Below are 24,556 nucleotides of genomic sequence, written 5' to 3' on the forward strand. Positions count from 1 at the left end.
TTTAAAAAAGTATGAAGTTCCAACATTTATTAGGATTTTTAAAATCACGTTTTACTTCAGGGTTAAGATAAGATAAACACATATTATCCAGTAAAACCTGTCAAATTAGTATTTTATTCCTACAAACTCCTTTGTAGGAGTTTCGCTATGCTCAATTACTACAATTACATGTTATCCTATTAAAATATTAGAATTTTGTCAAGCACAAAAATGTTATCCCATGACCCACAAACATATATTCTACTGATTAAGTTTCTAAATGCACAAACATATTTAGAATCCTGCGTCTCTTGCTAACATTTGTCGGAAGGAATGCTGTATCATTGTGCTGGATTGTAGAAGGTAATCAGGACTAAAGAAACTCCTGGCTGTGCTTAACTCTGATGATAACAGCCTCACTCCTCAGTTTTTTGTTTTTTGTTTTTTTTAATCTTTAAAGTTTAGGTACAGGTAAGCTGAAGAGAAAATTCATTTTTATTGTTTATTATTTGTTTCCTTTTGCAAGTCTTAGTATCTGAAATGGCTTATTCCCTCATCAAGCATATGTACAATACAAAGAAATACAATATATTTTTCCCAAAAAAGCAGTCTGGATTGTATACTAGGACAGGGTATCCAAACCCAGAGCCCAAATGATCATCAGAGTAAAAATCTTAGACATTTCTAACCAGATAAGAAAGCACAGCTGAAGAAACTCAGGTAATCTTAATGTTCATTTTCACTTAGTTGTATTAAAATAGGAGTAGATTTTATTAATGGGATCCAGGCTTTCAGTCAGCTCAAGTCTGTGTGAGAAGACTTAATGATACGTATTCCAAGTGTAGACATTATTTGACTAAAAATGTTAATTTTTTGTCATTCCACATTGTATCAAGCAAACCTCACCATCACATTTTTTAAATTATTTTTCATTTTGAAGGTCAAAGTGCAGTTCTGAATGAAGCCAGATTATCTGTGTTATTTCAACTCTCAAAAGTGATTGGAAAAGCCTTTCAGGCAAACACAGGTTTGACTTTCGGGAAGTTTGCATCAGCTCAGCCCACAGCCTGGGCTTCTCCTAACATCTCTGTGCAGAGGCCAGTGGCACACAGTGCTTTAAGCCACACTTGGTGGTTATCCTGGTGGTTATCACAGCTTGTAAATGTGCCTTCTGATAGCAGCCTCCTCGCCAACAGAGGACCTCAGTGCAGGGTAGCGTGGCGGAGCCCAAAATCCCGGACCCAGAACAAACCTCCAGATAAGTTTCTTGGTTATTATATTAAAAGCTTCATATCTAATGTGATGGGACTTTACAGGTGACTCAAAATACTTGGATTCAGTGTCAGAATATTTTCTTGGCTTTCTAAATGGACACAATGAATACGCCCCGAGGACTGGCTTACTTCAGTACCATGCCCCTGTTGCACGGAACACAGATGTTTCCTTGCACGCTCTCAATTTGTGATTCGTGCCGCAGCTCTAGAATCAGAAGACTTAACTGTTTAAAAGTAATCGATGGCCAGATGACAACATTTAGATCACACACACACACACACACATTCACACGTACATCGATGATTTGCTTCCCTTGGCTGGGACATCAACGTTCATAAAGCAAGAGTAACTTTCTCGGCGAGATTAGAGCCTCAACACCACAGAGTACTGAGAAGTTCCCTTCACTCCCCAAAGACCGTATAAACCGCTCAGAAGGGCAGGGGGACCCGCGCCACGGTCAGGGACTGAGGGGGCGGCCCGTGGGGTCAGGGCACCTACCGTCTTGCTGAGGTGGCTTGTGCTGGTGTTCATACACTGTAGGCCCTCGCTGTTACAGCAGCCCCCACATCTGTAGACGGACACACATGGAGGTTTAAAGAAGGTGTTTGTGGCAGCTCCAAACTCCTTCCCCACATCTATACACACCTCACGGGGTACGCACTGAGTTTTTCTCCACTCATTATCAATACCTGTCGGGTCACAGGGAAGGCCGTAAGTTACACAGAAGCCAGCGAGGGGGGCAAGCCCGCAGCAAGTTGGAAGTCACATTGGATCTCAGATTTTCAGACTGAAGTATACTACATGAGGTTAAAAAAAGAAATAGTTGACAGGATTCTAAATTGCCCTGAGGATCGGAATGCAATATAATATTTATTTAATACTGAACAGAGCAGCGAAGGATATTTTCTTAAAAAACGGATTTCTGTAGTCCGGTAACAAGCTAAATTAGGATTATGCTTTCTTAAAACAACACCAATTTTTCTGTAGCACTTATGTTTGATTTTCTTTGCTTCTGAAAACGAAAATTTAATAATACAGATGTTTGCAGGACCTGCGGAGAGACAGTCACGCTCATTTGCTATAGCATGTACTATTTTTGCGGTTTCAAGGCAAAGATAAACAATCTGATTGAATTTTTCTTTCTAAACTGAGATGTAAATGAGGAAATTGCTCTGGGTTTGGACTGAATTCAAAGATCGTTTTCAGGCAGGCTGTCTGGCAGCTTTGGGTAACGTCACTTGAAATGCAAGGGTGTTTTGCATCAACTGGGACATGGATCCTGAACTAAGTGTCTCCAGGAAAGTCAAATGCTCTCTCTTGGAATTCTGTTTCCAGTGACCTACAGGCTTAGTTCTAACACTGTGGACTCTTTAAATATTGCGTTACAGATGATGTACTTCTCAAATGTTCTAGCTTCTTTTCCCTCAAGTAAAATTTTTAGAAGAAAGGATATAAACTATGGGCTATTCAACCTTGAGGCTATTTTGCTTGCATGTCTTTTCAAAATAATCTGCAATCGCAAACTGTGATAGCGATGACTCTCTCCCAACTGAAGGAGTTAGTTTTTTTAAAAGGAGCCCACCAATTTCTGCTGTTGCCCTTTTACGCAGAAGCATAATTTCTTGTGATGCTCCCTGCTAGATCTTTCGGTAGCTTTCCAAAAGTCTAGCTCCCAAACCAGTTACCTGTGAAACAAGGCAATAAGAAGTCTTGGAAAAGATGATTTGGGGGTGATTTAGAAATTAAGCATTTCTGAATCCTAATCAGAACATGTATGTGCAATTATTTTGTAAGATATAGAATGTTTAAGTGGGGAAACTGACACATTGTGGAAAATACATCTTCAGGTTTTTAAAATTTTGCAATGGACTATCACCTTAATAAAAAAAAAGGTGTTGGAAGGCATGTACCTTTCTATTTTTATATTTCAAGAAATCCTCTTTACCACTCACAGTGAAATTATAAAATGCTATATTTTGAAAATCTTCATTCCTATTTTGTTTGCTTTCAGCCCTAAGGCATTTAGTGGTACAAATGCTGAAATTTAAAAACAAAAACAAAACAACAGGCTGGCAGATTTCACTGGGCTGATACATAAAGCTTATCATATATTTTCTTTCCCATACTTACTTTTCAAGATCTCTGCATTATAATGTGCTGCAGCAAATTTTACAGTCTCTTCTGTTCTCGCATTGATGTTGGGCTGTTCTTTGTAACGCTGCCAGCCGCCCTTCCTTAATTGACACTTGTACATTTTCCAATATTCTGGGTAGAGTACGGTCATGAGCTCGTCCACACTAGACACTGACCGCAGCTGTTCCTCCAAATCTTTGCCTGCATACGCCTATCAAAGAAACATGCATGATCAATCAGTTATCAGATTACGAGATTTGAAAACAAGTGCACTAAGAAACCCTCTAGGTTTAATGTTATATATGCCAGATCCTTATTAAAAATGTTATTAATTTAAAAAATGTTATTATCCTTGAATTACTTCATTTACTTGGTAAAATTATATTCATATTTTAATTTGAATCAATACCATGATTAAAAATGAAGTTAAGTACGCACAACCAAATTTGTAAAATATATATTTGGTTTTTAAGATAAGAATTTTATGAGATATAATTTTACTTTTTTCTATTTTTAAAATTATTTTTATTAACATATAATGTATTATTTGCCCCAGGGGTACAAGTCTGTGACTCATCAGGCTTACACTTCCCAGCACTCACCATAGCACATACCCTCCCCGGTGTCCATCACCCAGCCACCCTCTCCCTATTCCCCACCCCCTGGCGACCCTCAGTTTATTTTGTGAGATTAAGAGTCTCTTATGGTTTTGAGACATAATTTTAAAAATAATTCCCAGAGTAACTTGTTGGATTTATAGCTCTACAGAACTGGCAAATTTTTAAGTTTGAGAATGTATTCAAGCCTGTATTATCCTCCAATACATAAAAACTGAAGTCCACTCTAACGCTTTGCTTCGCTTTTAGTTATCAGCATCAGTAAAATATAATGAAGCAGGATGCTTGAAATTAGGAAACTCTGTTTTACAGAAGCTGTTCTAGAATGAATAATTCCACGAAGGATGGGATTTCAACAACAGCATCCCCGGCTTACATTCTGGCAGAACCTTCAAGTATTTCCAAAAAACCTGATTGTCAAGATTAATTTTGCTATGAAAAAGACACGAAACAGTTTGGAGAACATTAATTCTGCTCATAAATAAATGTCCACATTAGTGTGTCCAATTAAGTAGACCATCCCAACTTATATTCAGGTAGTTACCATAGTTACGGGAAAATCCAGTTTTCTAAACTATTTTTTGAAATTAAGGGAAATTGGGACATTGTTTAACTTCATCTACAAAATGAAATACAACATGAAGTGTTTATTTTATACTGCCATGCTTATCCCAGCTTTTAAGTCCAAATGTGGGAGGAAACACTTCGGACACTGGTTCTTAAAGTTTACCGTGCACAGGAATCAGCTAGAGAAGTGACACCCCTACTGGGGGGTCTTGGATGGAGATCAGTAGTCTACATCCTGGGACGCCTGGGTGGCTCAGTGGGTTCAAGCCTCTGCCTTTGGCCCAGGTCATGATCCCAAGATCCTGGGATTGAGGGTCCTGGGATCGAGCCCCACATCGGGCTCTCGCTCAGCAGGGAGCCTGCTTCCCCCTCTCTCTCTGCCTGCCTCTCTGCCTACTTGTGATCTCTATCAAATAAATAAAAAAAAATAGTCTACATTCTAACAAGTTAGAGTTGGATAATAAAATTGGATAATAAAAGTGTTAATTTTAGGATTTCCTTATTAATTTTAGGATTTCCCCTTCCTTTATTTATTGTGTCAGTGGGGTATATACTTAATCTCTTGAGGTCTGTGTTCTGAAAATATGGCTATTAACTCATTACCTTCTGGGATTCCTGATATGCGGTCTGGCTACACAAATATAATTCCCTTGAATAGATGGAGGGTGGGGTTGGGGAGATCGCAGTAAATGAAAGTGACAACATCTCCTCACACAGTTGCCCAGTTGTTTATGAAATATTTGTCTCAGAAAATCTCATCTATGACACAACATTCAAGAATCAAAAACGTCTTGGAATCTTAGAAGGATTGCAAGTGGAGAGAAAGCCTGCAAAAGCACATGGGTAAATTTTTGGTCATCGCTACCTAAAACGCAACGTCACGGGTGGGGTTTCCGTCTGTCTCTGCTAGTTTGAATAGCCCTCGAACCAGCAGGAGCACCATGGGACTGTGTGACTGGTGGGTCCCTGGGAATCTTTTCCCCATAATTCAGCTGGAATTAAAGTCAAGTCATGACCTCAGCTGATCACACGAACCTCACAGGAACAGGCATGAGTGTTCACTCCGCCAGGAAGAGCTTCAGGACCACACCCACCAGTGTTGCACGACACAAGGAGAGGAACACGCCAAGCCATACCGGACAAAGAGACAGTGGGGAAGTGGGGCTTTCAGTGAAATATTATTCAAAATTTTAATACAAATCAAAATGGTGCTTCACATTTTGTACTTCAAAACTTAGGAAGGGAAAGTAACAATAATTGTATCTAGGACAGAAAATGCCATTACTTGGTAGATAAAGAGAAAAATATAAGCATACAATTCACAATAGAAAAAACGCAATATAAAAAAGTGGGAAAAAAAAGTGCCAAAGCCAATCTACAACATAGGAATAGAAAATAAGGTTATATTTATATTCTTAGGCTGAAAAAAAGGCTTTTTATGTAAACTATCTATATGGTAGAAAATACTGGAAACCAAAATACAATAAAGTAGGAAAACTATTTGCAATATACATGACAGATGAAAATGGACTAATATTCTTAAGATATCCCATGAACATGGTAATGACGAAAAATAAATAGGTGCTTCAATAGAAAAATGGGCAAAGATCTTAAACTGAAGATTCACTGAGAATAAATATGTTAGTATGTATTTGGCGATGGTAAAAGTGAAGGAAGCCCTAATTTCTTTCAATCCCGGTGGGAATATAAATTTGTAAAGCAATTTAAGGCAAATGTGTTATTTCAAATTGGAGGGAGTTGAGTTAAAAACAAGCTCCGTTTTAGACAGCAAATTCACTTTGGAATTAAATCTTCCATCCAACAGAAGTGAGACTATCATTATGCCAGATATAAGTACAAACTCGTCGTGGGGCTGTCTATCATATGAACTTAAAAACAATCTGTACAGACAATAAAAAAAACTGATTGAATAGTATAGAGTACAAACATAAATGTAATAATACAATAACTGAGACATGTAAAGAGGTTCATAAGTGCTTATGAAGAAGTATACAATTTAGACATAGTACACAGGATGTTTATATATGTAGTAAATATTTTTATAAAACCAAATTCACATATAGATTGTATGCATACATTTGCATATATAGACAAGAGTAAAACATATGCAGCAATATATATACACACACACACACACACACACATATATATTCTCCAAATTGCAGAATTAAGGTAATTATTATGTCTTTCTTTATAAATTTTTATACTTTAAATTTTATTTTTTTTAAAAGGTTCTATTTATTTGAAAGAGACAGAAGGTACGAGTGGGGGAAGGAGTAGAGGCAGAGGGAGAAGCAGTCTCCCCGCTGAGCAGGGAGACCAACTCAGGCTCAATCCCAGGGCCCTGAGATTATGACCTGAGCCAAAGGCAGATGCTTAACCCACTGAGCCACCCAGGCACCCCTGTGCTTCAAATTTTAAATAATGCGCATATATAATTTTGAACAACAGAATGACAGTTTGAAAGTAATTGTCTCTAAATGTATTGACTCTTATTTCGGCCTTCATTTGCTTTTTTCTTCTTATGTTTCTATAGAGCATGCCTTTGACATATTAATTTATAGCAACCACTGGCAAAAGCAGAAGCTGTCATAGACAAAATGGTATTAGAATAGCTTGATACTGAGTAATTAATTTATCTATTCCCATTAGACTTTAATTATTATATCTGTGGAAGAAAAAGAAACCTTAATATCAAAAGACCAGATTTCCACCTTGGCAAAAGACCTATTTAAATGAGGAAAATCAGATTTCATTTTTTCAAGTGTCCCTCTATAAAATGGAAATCATAGTATCTTTCTCATAGAATTTTTGTGATGATCCAAATAGACATTTGATACAGAAGTACGTTACACATCTTATAAGTAAGGGTGAATAACTTGTCATTATAACATCTTTAGATGACAAACACACAGTACAGATTATTTTTTAGGTAAACTGAAATTTTTACTCAATCTTGAACTGTAACTCTCAGTATTGTACCAGTTCTGGCGTCATATTTCTTTCAATGTGTCTTCTGCATTTTTGTTCTAAATGAGTAGCAACCTGGGAATTCAGCATCGTCAGTTAAGTGATATGGCTAATGTGTGACTCTGGAGAAGACCCCAATCTTAAAGATAAGACAGTGCCAGTTAACCATGGCACATTCACATTCACATTCTACTTTTGAGGAATTAGAAGGGGTCCCAGTAAACCTAGAAGGAGTTCTGAACCGGGAACACCCTCAAATCTTTCAAGTAGAAGTGTATCTGTGTGAAAGGTTCCTTCTCAAAGCTTTCTCTTTTTTCTTAGTGCGATATACTTAACTCCCAGTGTTATATTAGTTTTAGGTGTACAACATATTGATTCAAAAATTCTATACGCTTCTCAGCGGTCACCACGGTAAATGTAGTCACCACCTGTCACTGTACAACTTTATTCTAGTATTACTGTCTATATGCCCCATGCTAAGGTTTCTATCTCCATGACTTATTTATTTCATAACTGAAGTCTGTACCTCTTAATCCCTGTTTCTATTTCAACCATCTGCGTGTGCACCTCACCCCTGGGAACTACCAGCTTGTTCTTGTATTTAAGAGTCCCTTTGTTCTGTTTTGTTTTTTTAGATTCCACAGTTCCATGTAAGTGAAACTGTATGGTATTTACCTTTCTCTGACTTATGGTGTTCAGCATAATGGCCTCCAGGTCTATCCATGTTGTTGCAGATGACAAGATCTCACTCTTTTATGGTTCGGGAATATTTCATTGTGTGTTGTTATATGGATGTGTGTGTGTGTGTGTGTGTGCTGTGTGTGTGTGCGTGCGCGCGCATGCACGCAGGTGCATGTAACACCTGGGTAACTTCCATATCTTGGCTATTATAAATAATACTACAATAAACATAGGGATGCACATATCTTCTCAAACTAGTGTTTTCATTTTCTTTGGGTAAAATAGTAAAATTACTGGACCATACAGTATTTCCATTTTTAATGATTCGAGGAATCTCCATACTGTTTTCCACAGTGGCTACACCAGTCTACACTCCCACCAACAGTGCACGAGGGTTCCTTTTCTCCGAACCTCACCAACACTTGTTATTTGTCTTTTAGATACTAGCTATTCTGACTGGTATGGGGTGGTATCTCATTGTGGTTTTACTTTACATTTGATCATCATTTGATGATTAGCGATGTTGAACATCTTCTCCTGTGTCTGTTGGCCATTTGTACATCTTTAGAAAAATGTCTTCAGATCCTCTGCCTATTTATTAGTTGGATTGTCTGCTCTTTTCTGGTGTTGTGTAAGTTGCTTATATAATTGAATATTAATTCATTATCAAATATATCATTTGCAAGTTGCTTATATAATTGAGTATTAATTCCTTATCAGATATATCATTTGCAAGTATCTTCTCCCACTCATGAAGTTGCATTTTCATTTTGTTGATGACTTTCTTTGCTGTGCCATAGCTTTTTATTTTGTTGTAGTCCCAACAGTATACTTTTGCTTTTGTTTCTCTTGCTTGAGGAGACACGTCCATAAATATGTTGCTGTGGCTGACATCTAAGAGATTACTGCTTATTTTTGCTTTTTGCAGTTTTATGGTTTTACGTCTTACACCTAAGTCTCTAATCCATTTTGAGTCTATATTTGTGTGTGGTGTAAGAAAGTGGTCCAGCTTCATTCTTTGCATGTAGCTGTCCAGTTTTCCCAACACCATTTGTTGAAGAGATTTTTTTTACCATTGTATATGTTTGCCTCTTTTGTAATAGGTTAATTAGCCATATAGGTGTGGGTTTATTTCTGGACTCATTCTGTTCCATTGATCTGTTATCTCCTTTTGTGCCAGCACTGTACTGTTTTGGTTACTACTGCTTTGTAGTACATCTTGAAACCTGGAATTATGGTACCTCCAAGTTTGTTCTTGTTTCTCAAGACTGCTTAAGCTATTTTAGGTCTTTTGTGGTTCCATATAAATTTTAGGATTATTTGTTGTAGTTCTGTGAAAAATGCTATCAGTATTTTTATAGGGATTGAACGGAATCTGTAGATTGCTAGGTAGTATAGATATTTTAACAATATTAATGCTTCCACCCCATGAGCATGGAGTGTCTTTCCATTTGTTTGTGTCATCTTCACTTTCTTCATCAGTGTCATAGTTTATAGAATACAGGTCTTCTCCTTAGTTAGATTTATTCCTAGGTATTTTATTTCTTTTTAGTGCTATTATAAATGGGATTATTTTCTTAATTTCTCTTTCTGCTATTTTGTTATTAGTATATAGAAATGGAACTGATTTCTGTATATTAATTTAGTACCTTGTGGTTTTACTAAATTTTGTCATCAGTTCTAGTACTTTTTTTGTGGAGACTCTAGGGTTTACTTTAGGAGGGTGTTTCTATATATAATATGTCATCTGCAAATTGTGGTATTTCTTCCTTACCAATTTGGATACCCTTGTTTCTTTCTCTTGCCTGATTGCACTGGCTAGGACTTTCATTACTGTGTAGAATACAAGTGTTGCGAGTGGACATTCTTGTCCTTGATCTTAGAGAAGAGCTCTCAGTTTTTCACCACTGAGTATGTTAGCTGTGGGTTTTACATATATAGCCTTTGTTATGTTGAGGTATGTTCCCTCTAAACCCATTTTGTTGAGAGTTTCTTTTCTTTCTTTCTTTTTTTTTTTTTTTAAATCATGAATGGATGTTGTATTATGTCACATGCTTTTCCTGTATCTATTGAGGTGATCATGCAGTTTTCATCCTTCCTCTTGTTATGGGCCCAGCACGCTTCCGCTGCGCTACTCTGCTTCATCCTTCCTCTTGTTAATGTGGCATATCACATCAATAGATTTGTGAATATTGAAACACTCTTGAATCCTTGGAATAAATCCCACCTGATTATGGTGAATTATCCTTTTATTGTGTTGTTGAATTTAGTTTGCTAATGTTTTGTTAAGGAATTTTGCATCTGTGCTTGGCATCTAGGTCAGAGGTACTGATCTGTCATTTTCTTTTCTTTTTTTTTTTTTTGGTAGTATCTCTATTCAGGGTGCTACTGACCTTGTAGAACAAATCTGGAAGTTCTCTTTCCTTTTCTATTTTTTTGGAGTAGTTTGAGAATAGGTATTAACTCCTCAAAGTTTTGGTAGAATTCATTTGTGAAGCCATCTGGCCCTGGGCTTTTGTTTGTTGGAGCCTTTTGATTACTAATTTAATTTCATTACTAGTAATCTCTATGTTCAAATTTCTTACTTCTTATTCAATTCTGGAAGATGCATATTTCTAGTAATTTATCCATTTCTTCTGGGTTGTCCAATTTGTTGGCAAATATTTTTTCATAATATCCTCTTATAATTCTTTGTATTTCTCTGGTATTGGTTTTTATTTCTCCTTCTTCATTTCTGATTTTATTTAGTTGAGTCCTTTCTCTTTTTCTCTTGATGAGTCTGGATGTTTTCAATTTTGTTTAACCTTTCAAGATTCAGCTCTTAGTTTCATTAACTGTAGTATTGTTTTCTTTTGTCTTTTTTTTCATTTATTTCCATTCTAATATTTATTACTTCCTTCCTTCTACTAGCTTTGAGCTTTGTGTGTTCTTTTTCTGGCTCCTTTAGGCGTAAGGTTAGGTTGTTTGAGAAGATTCTTATTTCTTGAGGTAGCAGTGCATTGCTGTACCTAAATGCTTTCTTGAGTCTTCATGTTCACCAGTGTTTTCTAGCACATTGAGGTCCTTTGCTTGAATGTTATATATTCTTTTTATTTTTCCAAAAGAATTTAGTACATCTTACAATAGGAAGGATCTTAAAAACGGTATTCAACTGTAATACAAACCTTCAAGTAATCTAAAAATGAATGTAATTTTGTACTCTATCCTTGGAGGGATCAATTACAAGGGCCCAGTGATGACTCTTATGTAATGTTCAGTCTTTATGCATTTGCAAGCAACCACCTATGTGGCATTCCGTGGAGGATTTTGAGTGCTATGAAAGTCAAGCTGAGTGTGCGACATTAAAGACGGGGAGCTACCATCAGGAACAAACCGCTTCCTTGATAATTCGTGTACCTGAAACACATTCTCTTTTTACCCTAACAGAAGAATGATGATTCCAGAAGTTACATGATGAGAAAGAGTTTTGGGGATTCACCTTCAATCCGTAATTCCCCTAATTATGAAGAATCATAGCATAAACTGAACACTTGAGGTGGCATTGACTGTGGATCCTAATCACCTTACATTTTACACACCTAGCCTGCAAAACCTAGGTTTCCTCTTGCTTCTCTTTGTTGACTAGGGGTTGTTCAGACACCTGCTAGGAAGAAATTAAGAGTCCACATAGGTTGTCCTTCCTCCCCCAAACTGTGACAACCCAGAGAGTCAATGATAAGTAGCAAGTCACTTAGGATTAATGTTAGTAATAGCCGATAAATGAAAAATTGGTTTTTAGAAAACCCTACAAATCCAATGTCAATAATCTCTTTGAACAACAATCTTAAATTAATTGCTATGTTATATATAGACTTGACACTCACTTGATAATTTTATGAAGTTGAAAATTCATAAGGAAATGCATATACTTTAATTATGGAAAATTTTCTTTCACTTAGAAGCATAAATTGTTACCAGAGAGTAATAATCATAATTTAAAGAGTGGGCAAGAGTCCATTCAAGACAGGTTTGATCACACTACTGTATTTTCATGAAATGGCCAAAAATGTCATAGGCAAATCTGTTTGGTTGTCCCATATATCTATATTTTGAGGGAGAGGAGGTAAATAACTTACTGTTCAAACTGGAAAATAAGGGATGTTTGCATTTTTTTCATAAGCTGTGTATATGCTGTCTTTAAAAGTCTGGCTCAAATTATAATTTATATTTGAAAAGTGTATATTTTCATGGACAATTTCATAAGACAAAGCAAAAAAATTATTTGGTCAAATTATTAGTTTAATAAAACAAGAAATTTACTAAAAAGTTGAAAAGAAAATGTTTTTCATATTATTCCCATCACATACATCATTCCTTTGTCCTAAGAAACCAAATTATCAGTAGAGATCAATTATAAGGCAATTATCAAGATCAATAACTCTGTATTACCATTGGGTTTTCTTTCTTCTTTGAAAATAGGGTCAGATCCCATCATTAGAATAAGTAGTTGCTGAAATTATTGTTTCCCTAATACAGCAGAGGAAATGCTTATTCAATCCCTCTTCCTTAACAGGGGCAGTTGTATGAGAGGTGAACTACGGTGTGTTCTGTTTCCTTCAGACAACTATCCATGCTAGGCAAATTTGTAAATTTTACAGTATATTTTGATTAATGAAAAACACCTTTTAAAACCAAAATCTGGAAAAGGTGGCAGAATGTAGAGGGCTTTGGATTTGAAAAATCATCCAATATGTACCTGTAAAATTCATTTAAAAAAAATCAACCTTTAGTAGAGCCATAAATAAATAATGTAAGATGAAACGTTATCCTTCTAAGGAATATAAACTTGTAAACGTTTTATATAAGCTTAGCAAGTCTTTCTACCTAATGTTTCAGGGAGGGTTTCAGAGTCAGGTTTTCCCCCCACAGATTACCCATCACCCATGTCTACACCAACCTGATATGCCACAGATAGGTATACCCTGAAAGCAGACATTTACATTTCAGTTTAATACTAGAAGATTTTTATTGGAAGTTTTAAGTTTCAATTTTTTTCTTAATCCCCTGAAATATTTTATTGTAAATTTTGAAAATAAGGTCATAGTAAAGAATGGAATCTTTTTATGTCTATTATTAATAGCATGGATCGCTCTTTTTTTTTTTTCAAAAAAAGGAAAGTCACTTTTTTAGTTTATCACATATATGAATTAAATTAAAAAATCAAATATTTATCTCATTATCTAAGTAGACTCATAGAAGATATTTTAGTATATGTGCTGCTGAAGCGAGCACTCATAGAAGATATTTTAAATATTCACTTTCAATTGTTATTGTGGAAACAACTTTCTAATTTAATGTCAAAGCAGACAATCATATTTGCATAATCCACACAATGGACAAGATAGCTCTATATACACTGACTTCTTCTACCCAACACTGAAAACTACTCACTTCTTATTTTCGAATAGAATTGGTCTTCCTGCCTTATTAGAATGACAAAATGATCTCAGAACTATTCATTCCAACCTTTGTCCATGTATGAAGGCAGAAATAGCACCAGCCAGATGAAGCTAGAAATCAGGAATGTTTTTACTGACAACAAGGGACCAAGGAACTAAAACCATTCACTCATGAATGACTGACAACCAAGGAAATAAAAACGTATTACTCTAATATTCCAATATTTACATATTGTAGAACAATGGCTTTAAACCAGGGATGATTGTCCCCTTGGGTCATTTGGCAACATCCGCAGACATTTTGACTTTTCAGAATGATGGGGTGATGCTACTGGCCCTGGTTAAGTGAAGGCCAAGAACCCTGGCAACCATTCTAAAGTGCACAAGACAGCTTCCTAAAGGAGGAAAAAAAAAATTATCCAGGCAAACACTCACTGGTGCTGTTTGTTGGGAAACTGCAGCTGAGTAAGAGTGGGCTTTGCCATATATTAGCCTCTTAAAAATGTGTCAGAACGTTAAAATTTGCACGCATTTTACGTTTTAAAATCCCCAGTCAGAATGACTAAATGAATGAATGAATGGTTTTAAAATATCTCCAGCAGGTGGACTTAGTAACATTCTCAGAGATACTTTTTTATCTTCCAGGGTAACATCTTATTTTTCTTTTTACACAGGCATTTCTCAACACCTTTGTTTCCTAAGGAGAAGAGAATGGAGTAGTTTAGACACAGTCTTCCTAGGTAAGTAAATTCAAAACATTTCACAGTTATTTTCCTTTGATTGCTTTCATATTTTCTTTTGAAGATTAATTTCAAAATCATTTTACACACTTTTTTCAGTGATACTCTTTTAGAAGGTTGTTTTGAAATTACAGGATGTAATGGCTTTTTATAATATTTTTTCAGTAAAATTTTTTCTTTGATATTTTAAAGGCTAATTTATATTACTGCTGCTTAATTCTGGAAGTAATATTAATAATACTTTAAAAAGTCCTCAATAATATTCCCACAAGAAAGTGAATCATAGGACACAGTTTCATAAATTGTACAAATTGAACACACCCCTGTAATTGTACCCAGATCAATGATACAGAGTATCAACCACATTCCAGAAACTTCTTTTTTTTCTCCTCAGTGATTATTCTCTATCAAATATTGCCATTTTGTTATATTTCTGCATTTCTGTTTTCCACCAACATAGCTTTTAGTCTTTTTCAAATTTTACATAAATGGTATTCAAGAACATATAATATTTTCTGTTGGGTCCTTTTCTCACACTTTCGTTTGTGTCATTCATGTCTGTCATCTGAAGCAGTTGGTTTCCTGCTGTCTTCTCATTGTATGAACTACTGTAATTTATTAATCTAATCTATGCTCAGCATGTCTTCTGATAGACATAATATGAATGCAGGGGTGGTCTATAACCAGAAATAGGTTTGGTGGTTCATGAGGTATGCATATATAGAGAGCTTACAGATATGGCCAAACGTTTTCTAAAGTAATTGTGCCAATTTATACTCGTGAGGGCTGTGGGCAAGAATTCCTGGCTCCTTATCTTTGCCAACAACGAGCAGTGTTTGGTTTTCCATTTTAGCCATTCCAGTGGGGTTGTGAGAATACTCGTGTGGTTTTAATGTGTAGGACACCTCGATGACTGATGATACTGAGCACTCTCATGTTATTTGGACATTGGGTTATCCTCTTCTAAAAACTGCCAGTTAAAAGCTCTTTATTCATCCCTGTTGGCTGTCTTGTCATTGATTTGTAAGAGTTTTTAATGTACTCTGGATATAAGTCCTTTATCAAATATGTGGATTGTAAGCATCTTCTTCTGGTAGGAAACTCATATTCTCTCTCAATGGTGTTTGCTAAGAGAAATTAAAGAAAACCCACATAAATGAAGAGACTTATCGTGTTCATAGACTGGAACACTCAGTATTATTAAGTTGACAATCCTCCACATGTTGATCTATAAATTCAAGCAGTTCCAGTAGAATTTCTTACAGAAATTTCAAGCTGATCCTAAAATGTGTGTAAAAAATCTAGAATAACTAATTTTATTTTAAAAAAGAATAACCTTGGAGGACTCATATTATCAGGTCTCAAACTTTTTGCAGTAATCAAGACAGTCTGATACTGGCTTAAGACTAGACTGATAGATTAGAATACAAAAAGAAACAAATAAAAAACATCTAGACTGATGATCAGTAGATTTTTGACAAAGGTGCCAAGGCAAATAAATGCAGAAGGGGTAGTCTATCAATAGAAGGTGCTAGAACAATCAGTTAATTAAATGCCAAAATAGAAACAGCAAAAAACAACCGAAAAACAAAAAACCACAACCCCCCCAAAACCAAAAAACCAAAAACCAAACCAGGAAACAAAACAACTTAGACCCTTTCTTCTCACAGACTCATAAATCAATACAAAATAGATCATATACCTTAAAGTAAGCATTAAAACTATAAACATTTTAAGACAAAATGTAGTTTCACCTTTGTGAAGTTGGATTAGGTCACAGTATCTTAGATGTGACATCAAAAACATGATTTATAAAAGAAAAATTGTAGGCTGTACTTCATCAAAATGGAAACTTTTGTTCTTCTAAAGATATTAGCAGGGGCACCTGGGTGGCTCAGTGGGTTAAGCCTCTGCCTTTGGCTCAGGTCATGATCTCAGGGTCCTGGGATTGAGCCCCACATTGGGCTCTCTGCTCAGCGGGGAGCCTGCTTCCCTTCCTCTCTCTCTCTGCCTGCCTCTCTGCCTTCTTGTGATCTCTGTCAAATAAATAAAATCTTAAAAAATTAAAAAAAAATTAAAGACATCAGTAAGAAAATTAAAAGACAAGCCAAACATGGAGGTAAGATGTTTGAACATCATATTTCTGATAAAGAACTTGTATCAAAATATACCAAGCTCTTCCAAATGAAAAAAGAAAGACAACCTAAGTTTAAAAAAGGTGGGAGGCAGAAGACTTGAACAGATGTTCATCCAAAAAAGATATTCAGATGGCTAATAGGTACTTGAAAAAATGTTCAACATCGCTAGTTATTAAGGTAAATTATGCAAATTAAGCCCCAACTTATCATTACACACACCCACCGGAATGACTATAATCCAAAAGAATAACATACCAAGTATTGGTGAGGAGGAGGAGAAACTATACCTCCTCCCCCATTTTGTCCACAGGAATGTAAAATATACACTTTGGGAGCTAGTCTGACAGTTTCTTAAATAATTAAACATATATTTATATGGCCCATATATAATTCCACTGCTACTGATATGTCCACACAAAGATTTGTATGTGAATGTTGACAGTCACATTATTCATAATAGCCCAAAACTGGAAAAGATTTTACAAACGTAACAACTGGCTAAACATGAGTAAAATGTGTTATATTACATAATGGAACACTACTCAGTGATTAAAAGGAATAAACTACTGATAGATGAATGAACCTCAAAAATAAACACGCTAAGTGAAGAGAGCCAGACACAAAAGACTATGCATGATATAATCCCATTTATAAAGAATTTCTGGAAATGCAAAACTACAGAAAGGAAACACAGATTGGTGATTGCCTGAGGGTGGGAGCAGGGATTGAGCACAAGGATACTTTTTGGGGTAGTAAAGATACTATAAAATTGGACTGTGATGGTTGTTGTTTATCTATAAATCATTATCTATTTACAGTGAGCAAATTTTATATGTGAATTATACTTTAATAAAACTCTTAAAAATTGAGATTCCTCTCAATACCTCCAGGTGATGAGCACTGGATGTTATCTGGAAGTGTTTTATCACTACAACTGAAACCAGTATTACACTGTGCATTAACTAACTGGAATTTTAAAAACTTTTAAAAAAATGAGATTCTTCTCCAAAATGAGGGAATAAGCCACAAAAAAGACATACAACCCAGGAAATTAGCATTCTCATACTAGAAACACATGAAGAGATGTACATAGGACTTGAAACTTAACTAGTGGCAAAGGCCTCCAGGAGAGAAAAAAGAAAAAAAATATGTAATTTCTAAATTAACTGCTAGTTTTGTTACCAATTTTCAGTGGACTCTTTTACTTATTTTAGAAGGCCTGTAGAACATTCGTGGCAGGGCCAAGCAAACGGAAATAAATAATTATTCTAAAACCCCCCAAAAACTTGTACAAGAAGAAAAGTTACTCAACGATAAATAGTACAGTGCATGATAAAATAAACAAGGTACATCTACCCTCACACATTCGGATATACTATAGCTCCTTTTTGAAGATGAATGGATAAGAAGTGTGTGTGTGAGATGCAGAGGATGAGTTGATCAAAGGAGGGATACTGACCAGATCCTTGTCTTCTATAATAAAAAGACAATAAATAGAATCTAAATGCAAAATATCAAGAGAGAGCACTGAAATATGGAGGTAACTGCCAATAACAACCATCAAAAGACTTGAAAGAGGTTGTATCTGGAGAACAGGACTTAGGGCTATGAAAGGCTGTGGCAGAGGATACTTTTTTCATTAGCAGAGCTGTGATACCATTTTACTGTTAACTATTCCCATGTATCATTTAATAAAAAGTTAAACTTGCCATCATTCAAGAATTTGGTTGAAAGGCGCAACCCAATCTCTTAGCATATGAATCCCACAACAGTTACGGAGTTTAAAAATCCTCCATAATTCACATCCAGCTTTTCACCCAACTTCTATCCCCGATGTTCCCCAACATGAATCTGTACCAAATGGTTCTCCTTGTGCCCAGGTTTAACTGGCTTCATCATGCAGTCGCTCTGTGTCTCCTCAAATTATTTCTTTCCTCTTTTCATCCATGAAAATGATACCCATAGTTCAAGACCAGGTTTCCCTATTAATTTCACCCTGAATTTTTCTTTAGCCACTTAAACAAACTTCACATGAACATGTTGGCTCTTGATTATTCAGTCTTTCAATGTGGGGCAACTGTAGTCCTCGTACTTGCTGAATTCTCTTTGTGTATGAAAAACTATTCTGTTTGTAGACATGGAGATTGGTAAATAGATCGGAGGGCTGTTGAGTGCTAAAATGTAGAATACTTGGTTTATATTAGCAAAGAGAGAGAGGGAAATGTCTGCGTGAATACAGAGTTTCTGGCGTGAGTGACAAAAGGTGAATGCAGAATACTATGGGAGGACAGATCTGGCTGCTAAGAAAGTACAGAGTGAGCACACAGCCACAGAGAACTTGGCCTGGGAGCTCCCAGAGCTGACGTTCAAATTCCAGAGCATGAACCAGTGAAACAGCAAAAGGACAGTTTGGAGAAGCTGGTGTCATGAAATTTAATTTAAGGTAAGGGAGTGTTTCTGAAAGGAGAGAATGGTTTAAAATAAAGTTAAATTCTTCTGCATACTTTGTAAGATGACAACCCAAGCCATCAAAAGGCCCAGAGCAAGGGCAGTGGTCCCTAGCCGGGTGCGGGGCAGAAAAATAAAAAGGTGACGATTCACTGATGGATGAATTACCCAAGAGAATGGGAATTCTCCTAACCGGTTCGTACTACTTTGTTAAGAGAATACACTGAAGTTTGGAGGTTTGGGTTGGTTTGAGGAACCCTGACTAGGTTCTTAGGGGAGCCAGAAAATATCACTCACAAAGTGTGTGACTTGCCAGTTTTCAAGAATAGATTTAAAAAACCACCACATTTTTTCATGGAATTTATGAAAGTAGAAGGAAATGGTATGCATAAATAGCTTCAAAATTGCTCAGATAGCCAGGAGGTGAAGCATGGAGAGAATAAACACAAAACATATATATTTAAAAAAAAAAGTCTCTGAGACTTAAATGTATAAACCTCACAAAAATTTCTAGAAGAAAATCTTTGTGCTCTTGAGTGAAGCAAAGTGTTTTTTAAATTTAATACCAATAACAGGATACCTAAAATAAAGTAAAATAAAATACAAATTGTATATTTGAAGAAGACTGGAATGTATGCTTCTGGAAAGACACAGAAGCCACACACTGAGAGAAGATATTACCAAAGCATGAATCTGATAAGCACTTATTTCCAAAATAGAAAGGAACTCTCAAAACTGAACGATGGAAGATACAAAAATGGGCAAAAGATCTATCAGATATTTCACCAAAGAAGAGAAACAGTTGGCAAATAAGCACATGAAACAATGCTCAACATTATTATTAGGGAAATGCTCACTATGGATAAAATGGATAATGGATAAAATTCAAAATATAATAAGTATAAATATAAATATAAAATATAAATATAATAAATAAAAATAAATATATAGATAAACGTATTTATTTATAATAAAAATAAATATAATAAGTGCTAATAAGGGATAATATTATTATAATAATTATAATATGGGCGCCTGGGTAGCTCAGTGGGTTAAGCATCTGCCTTCGGCTCAGGTCAGGATTCCACGGTCCAGGGATCAAGTCCCGCATTGGGCTCCCTGCTTAGCGGGGAGCCTGCTCCTTCTTCTACCCTTCCCCTGTGCTCCTGATCTCACGATTTTAGCCATTCTAACTGGTGTAAGGTGATATCTCATTGGGGTTTTGATTTGAATTTCCCTGATGATTAGTGATGTTGAGCATCTTTTTATGTGTCTGTTGGCCATTTGTATGTCTTCTTTGGAAAAATACCTATTCAAGTCCTCTGCCCATTTTAAAAATTGGATTATTTCTTTGGCACTGAGTTGCAGAAGTTCTTTATATATTTTGGATATTAACCCTTTAGTAGATATATCATTTGCAAATATCTTCTCCTATACAGTTGGTTACCTTGTTTTTTTTTACTGATAGTTTCTTTAGCTGTGTAGAAGGTTTTTATTTTGGTATAGTCCTAATAATTTAATTTTGCTTTTGTTTCCCTTGCCAGAGAATACATTGCTAGAAAAATATTTCTATGACCAATGTCAAAGAAATTACTGTTTTCTTCTGGGCATTTTTTGATTTCAGGTTTCAAATTCAGGTCTCTAGCCTACTTCGAATTTCTTTTCGTGTGTGGTACAAGAAAGAGGCCCGGTTTCGTTCTTTTGCATGCAGCTGTCTAGTTCCCCAAAATCATTTGTTGAAGAGTCTATTTTTTCCCATTGTGTATTATTGTCTCCTTTGTTGTAGACTGACCATGTAGGTGTCGGCTTATTTCTGAGCTCTCTATTCTGTTCCACTTATCTATTTTTTGTGCCGGTCCCATACTGTTTTGATTACTTCAGCTGTGTATTGTATCTTGAAATTGTTCTTTCTCAAGACTGCTTTGGCTATTTGGGGTCTTTTGTGCTTCCATACCAATTTTAGGATTATTTGTTCTAGTTCTCTGAAAAAAATGTTGTTCGGATTTTGATAGAGACTGCATTAAATCTGTCGACTGTTTTGGGTAATATGAACATTTTAACAATACTGACTCTTCTAACCCATTAGCACGGAATTGCTTCCCTTTTGTTTGTGCCATCTTCAATATTTTTCACTGTTTTATAGTTTTCAGAGTGCAGATCTTTCACCTCCTTGGTGAAGTTTATTCCTAGGGATTTTGTTTTTTGGTGCAGTTGGAAATGGGATTGTTTTCTTAATTTCTTTTTCTGCTACTTCGTTATTATTGTAAAGACATGCGACATATTTCTGTATATTTTGTATCTGGTGACTTTACTGAATTCATTTATCAGTTCTAGTAGATTTTTGGTGAAGTCTTTCAGATTTTCTATATATAGTATCATGTCACCCACCAATAGTGAGTTTTACTTCTTCCTTGCCAATTGGAATGTTTTTATTTCTTTGTTGTCTGATTGCACTGGCTAGGACTTCCAGTAATATGCTGAATAAAAGTGGTGAGAGTGGACATCCTTGACTTATCCTGATTTAGAGGAAAAGCTCCCAGGTTTTCACACTTGAGAATGATATTAGCTGTGGGCTTTTCATATATGTGCTTTATTATGTTAAAGTATGTTCTCTCTAAACCTACTTTGTTAAGAATTTTTAACATGAATAGGTGTTGTACTTTGCCAAATGCTTTTTCTGCATCTATTGAGATGATCGCTTTGTTTTTATCCTTTCCCTTGTTAGTGTGATGCAGCACGCTGACTGATTTGCAAACATTAATACACCCTTGCATCCCTAGAATAAATTCTACTTGATCACGGTTCCAATTTTTTTTTAATGTAAATGACTAGCAAAGCAACTATTTCTGATTTTGCTAAAGATGTGATCTCCTGCTGTTGAAGGAGTCACTCCCTAGTTGGAAAGAAAGTATTTCCAGTGGATTTCTCTGTAATGTAGTTTTGTTTATTCTCAATCTGCTGGCAATCTTTTTTTCTTGCAGCACACAGTTCTCTCTTCCCTTGGAGCTCCTTTCTACATGACTTACTGACTGTAAATACATTAAAAAACACCTTTTTAGGGATGTCTACGTAGCTCAGTTGGTTAAGTGTCTGCCTTTGGCTCAGGTCATGATCCCAGGGTCCTGGGATTGAGTCCCGTATTAGGCTCCTTGCTCAGCGGGGAGCCTGCTTCTCCCTCTACCTCTGCCCATCTCCTGCTTGTGTTGTGTTCTCTCTCTCTCTCACACAAATAAATACATAAAATCTTTAAAAAAATATTTTAAATCCTCACATTCTATTAACATTTCCCAAAATAGTCTTTCAGGTACAAATGAAAACTTATATTCTTTATCTTCAGGTATTTTTCAAACATTATTCTCTTTTTTCCAGCACTTTTACCTATATTTTTAGGATCAAATACAAGATTGTGAAGTAATTCACCATGGTAAAATTAGTGATTGTGTTTTTATTTTAATAATTTTAAATTTGACAGTATAGAATAACTCATTATTCAGAATAGCATAAATCTGTCCACCTTTTGGATCTAGAAAGACAGAATTCTGACTTATAGGTCTTTGGCCCAGTACTAATCCTTACACATTATAAAACAGGAATGAAAAGGGAAAGAAACAAAATATTAGGAGCTATATACCACCCACTGACTTTTCTTTTTTCAGCACTGGATGTTTTGGACAGAGGCTCTTAGAGGACGTCTTCCCAGAGATGAAATTCTTATCTTTGCCTATTTGTTTGTGTAGGAAGAATTCGATGGAGTAAGAGATTGTAAAAAATCATATTCAAGAGCTTGCAAATGCACATTTCTGAATGGTGACACTTTGAATAGAACAATGCAAAATTTAATCTTGGAGGACCTAATATTGACTTTCAAGTGTAAGGAGACACTTAACCAAATAGCATCACAAAGCTTCAGAGGGGTGCCTGCCATTTGGATCATTTTCTTTTTTTTTTTAAGGTTTTATTTATTATTTGACAGAGAGAGAGAAAGAGAGAGAGAGAGCGCACGTGCACAAGTAGGCAGAGCAGCAGGCAGAGGGAGAGGGAGAAGCAGATTCCCTGCTAAGCAGGGAGCCTGAAGTGGGGTTTGATCCCAGGACCCTATGACTTCATTCATAAGTGGAATCTAAAAAACAAATTAAGAAACAAAAAGCAGAACTAAACTTACAAATACAGAAACCAAACTGATAGTTGCCAGAGGGGAAGGGAGCTACAGAGTCGGGCAAAATGAATGAAGGGGAGAGGGAAAACAGGCTTCCATTATAAGATAAGTAAGTATGGGAATAAAAGGCACAGAATAAGGAATATAGTCTATGATGTTGTAAAAACAATGTATTAGGACAGAAGGTGGTTACACTTGCAGTGAACACAGCATAATATATAAACTTGTCCGATCACTATGCCGGTACATCTGAAACTAACATAACATTGTGTTACCCATACTCAAATAAAAAAGTAAGAGATGATATGTGTACAGAATTCAGTTTAATTCTTGGTATACATAATGAACACCACATAGTGTGAAACTATTTTCTCTGAGGCTCCAAGAAAGTGTGCATGTTAAAGTTAAATTTAATAACATGTAAGGAATGAAAGACTCCATCTTGGATCTATACATTCATTTCAATGAGAACATCTCTTGTAGTGATTTTTGAAATATTTCTTCTTTTATGAACTTGTTAAGTATCTCCTAATTGTTTCAACATTTTTCATATTTCTATACAGGGTGCTGTTCACCAAATTAAAAATTCTTAGCTAAACACATATAGATAGAAGAAAACTAAAGAGTAAATATTTATCAATGAGCTACACAATGAACATAATTTAATTTTATTTTGTTTAAAGATTTTATTTATTTATTTGACAGAGATTACAAGTAGGCAGAGAGGCAGGCAGAGAGAGAGAGGAGGAAGCAGGCTCCCTGCGGAGCAGAGAGCCCGATGTGGGGCTCGATCCCAGGACCCTGGGATCATGACCTGAGCCAAAGGCAGAGGCTTTAACCCACTGAGCCACCCAGGCGCCCCTAATTTTATTTTTAAGGATGCATTTAAAAATGTGATCTTTCTAGTTCAACAAATGATAATTGTTTTTTTAAAAGCCATTCTTAAAATATCTAATGTATCAGTGTATAAACTTTAAATGGTCATATAAAACATGCACTATTTGTAAACCTGAGTGGTAATATTAATTAAGAAACTACCCACTTTGTTGTATTAACTAATAAACACCCTAAAATAAAATGTAAACCAACACTGAAAAAGAAATGTAAACTACCATAAAAACTCATTAATTAAAGGAGGAAGGAATCATTATGCTTGTTTGAAAATATCCTAGAAAAAGATTAATGCAGAATTTATTCAATGCTTCTAAAAAATTTTGTCTTTCAGTGTTCATATAGTTCATGTAATGCTCATAGCTAAAAATTCTTTGAAAAGGAGAAATACTTTCCTTTACTTTATAAAAAATGCCCCAAATAACAATATAGTGTTCTAAACAGAATAATCATAAAGATAGTCCAGTTATAAAACTTTTATAGCATAACTTTGCTTTATTCC

The 24,556-nt window shown here is 35.6% G+C and overlaps 1 protein-coding gene across 1 annotated transcript in view; it reads right to left on the reverse strand.

Moving 5' to 3' along the window:
- Positions 1 to 24,556, reverse strand: part of VEGFC (vascular endothelial growth factor C) — a 100,658-nt gene that overhangs the window by 31,965 nt on the left and 44,137 nt on the right. The window contains exons 2-3 of the mRNA XM_080796883.1: positions 3,385 to 3,598; positions 1,753 to 1,943 (exon numbers count right to left, since the gene is read on the reverse strand). Coding sequence (XP_080653009.1) covers positions 1,753 to 1,943; positions 3,385 to 3,598 — 405 coding nt within the window. The remainder of the gene's footprint in view (positions 1 to 1,752; positions 1,944 to 3,384; positions 3,599 to 24,556) is intronic.

This window comes from Martes martes (genome assembly GCF_963455335.1).
Source record: "Martes martes genome assembly, chromosome: 2".
In the NCBI taxonomy this organism is placed as follows: domain Eukaryota; kingdom Metazoa; phylum Chordata; class Mammalia; order Carnivora; family Mustelidae; genus Martes; species Martes martes.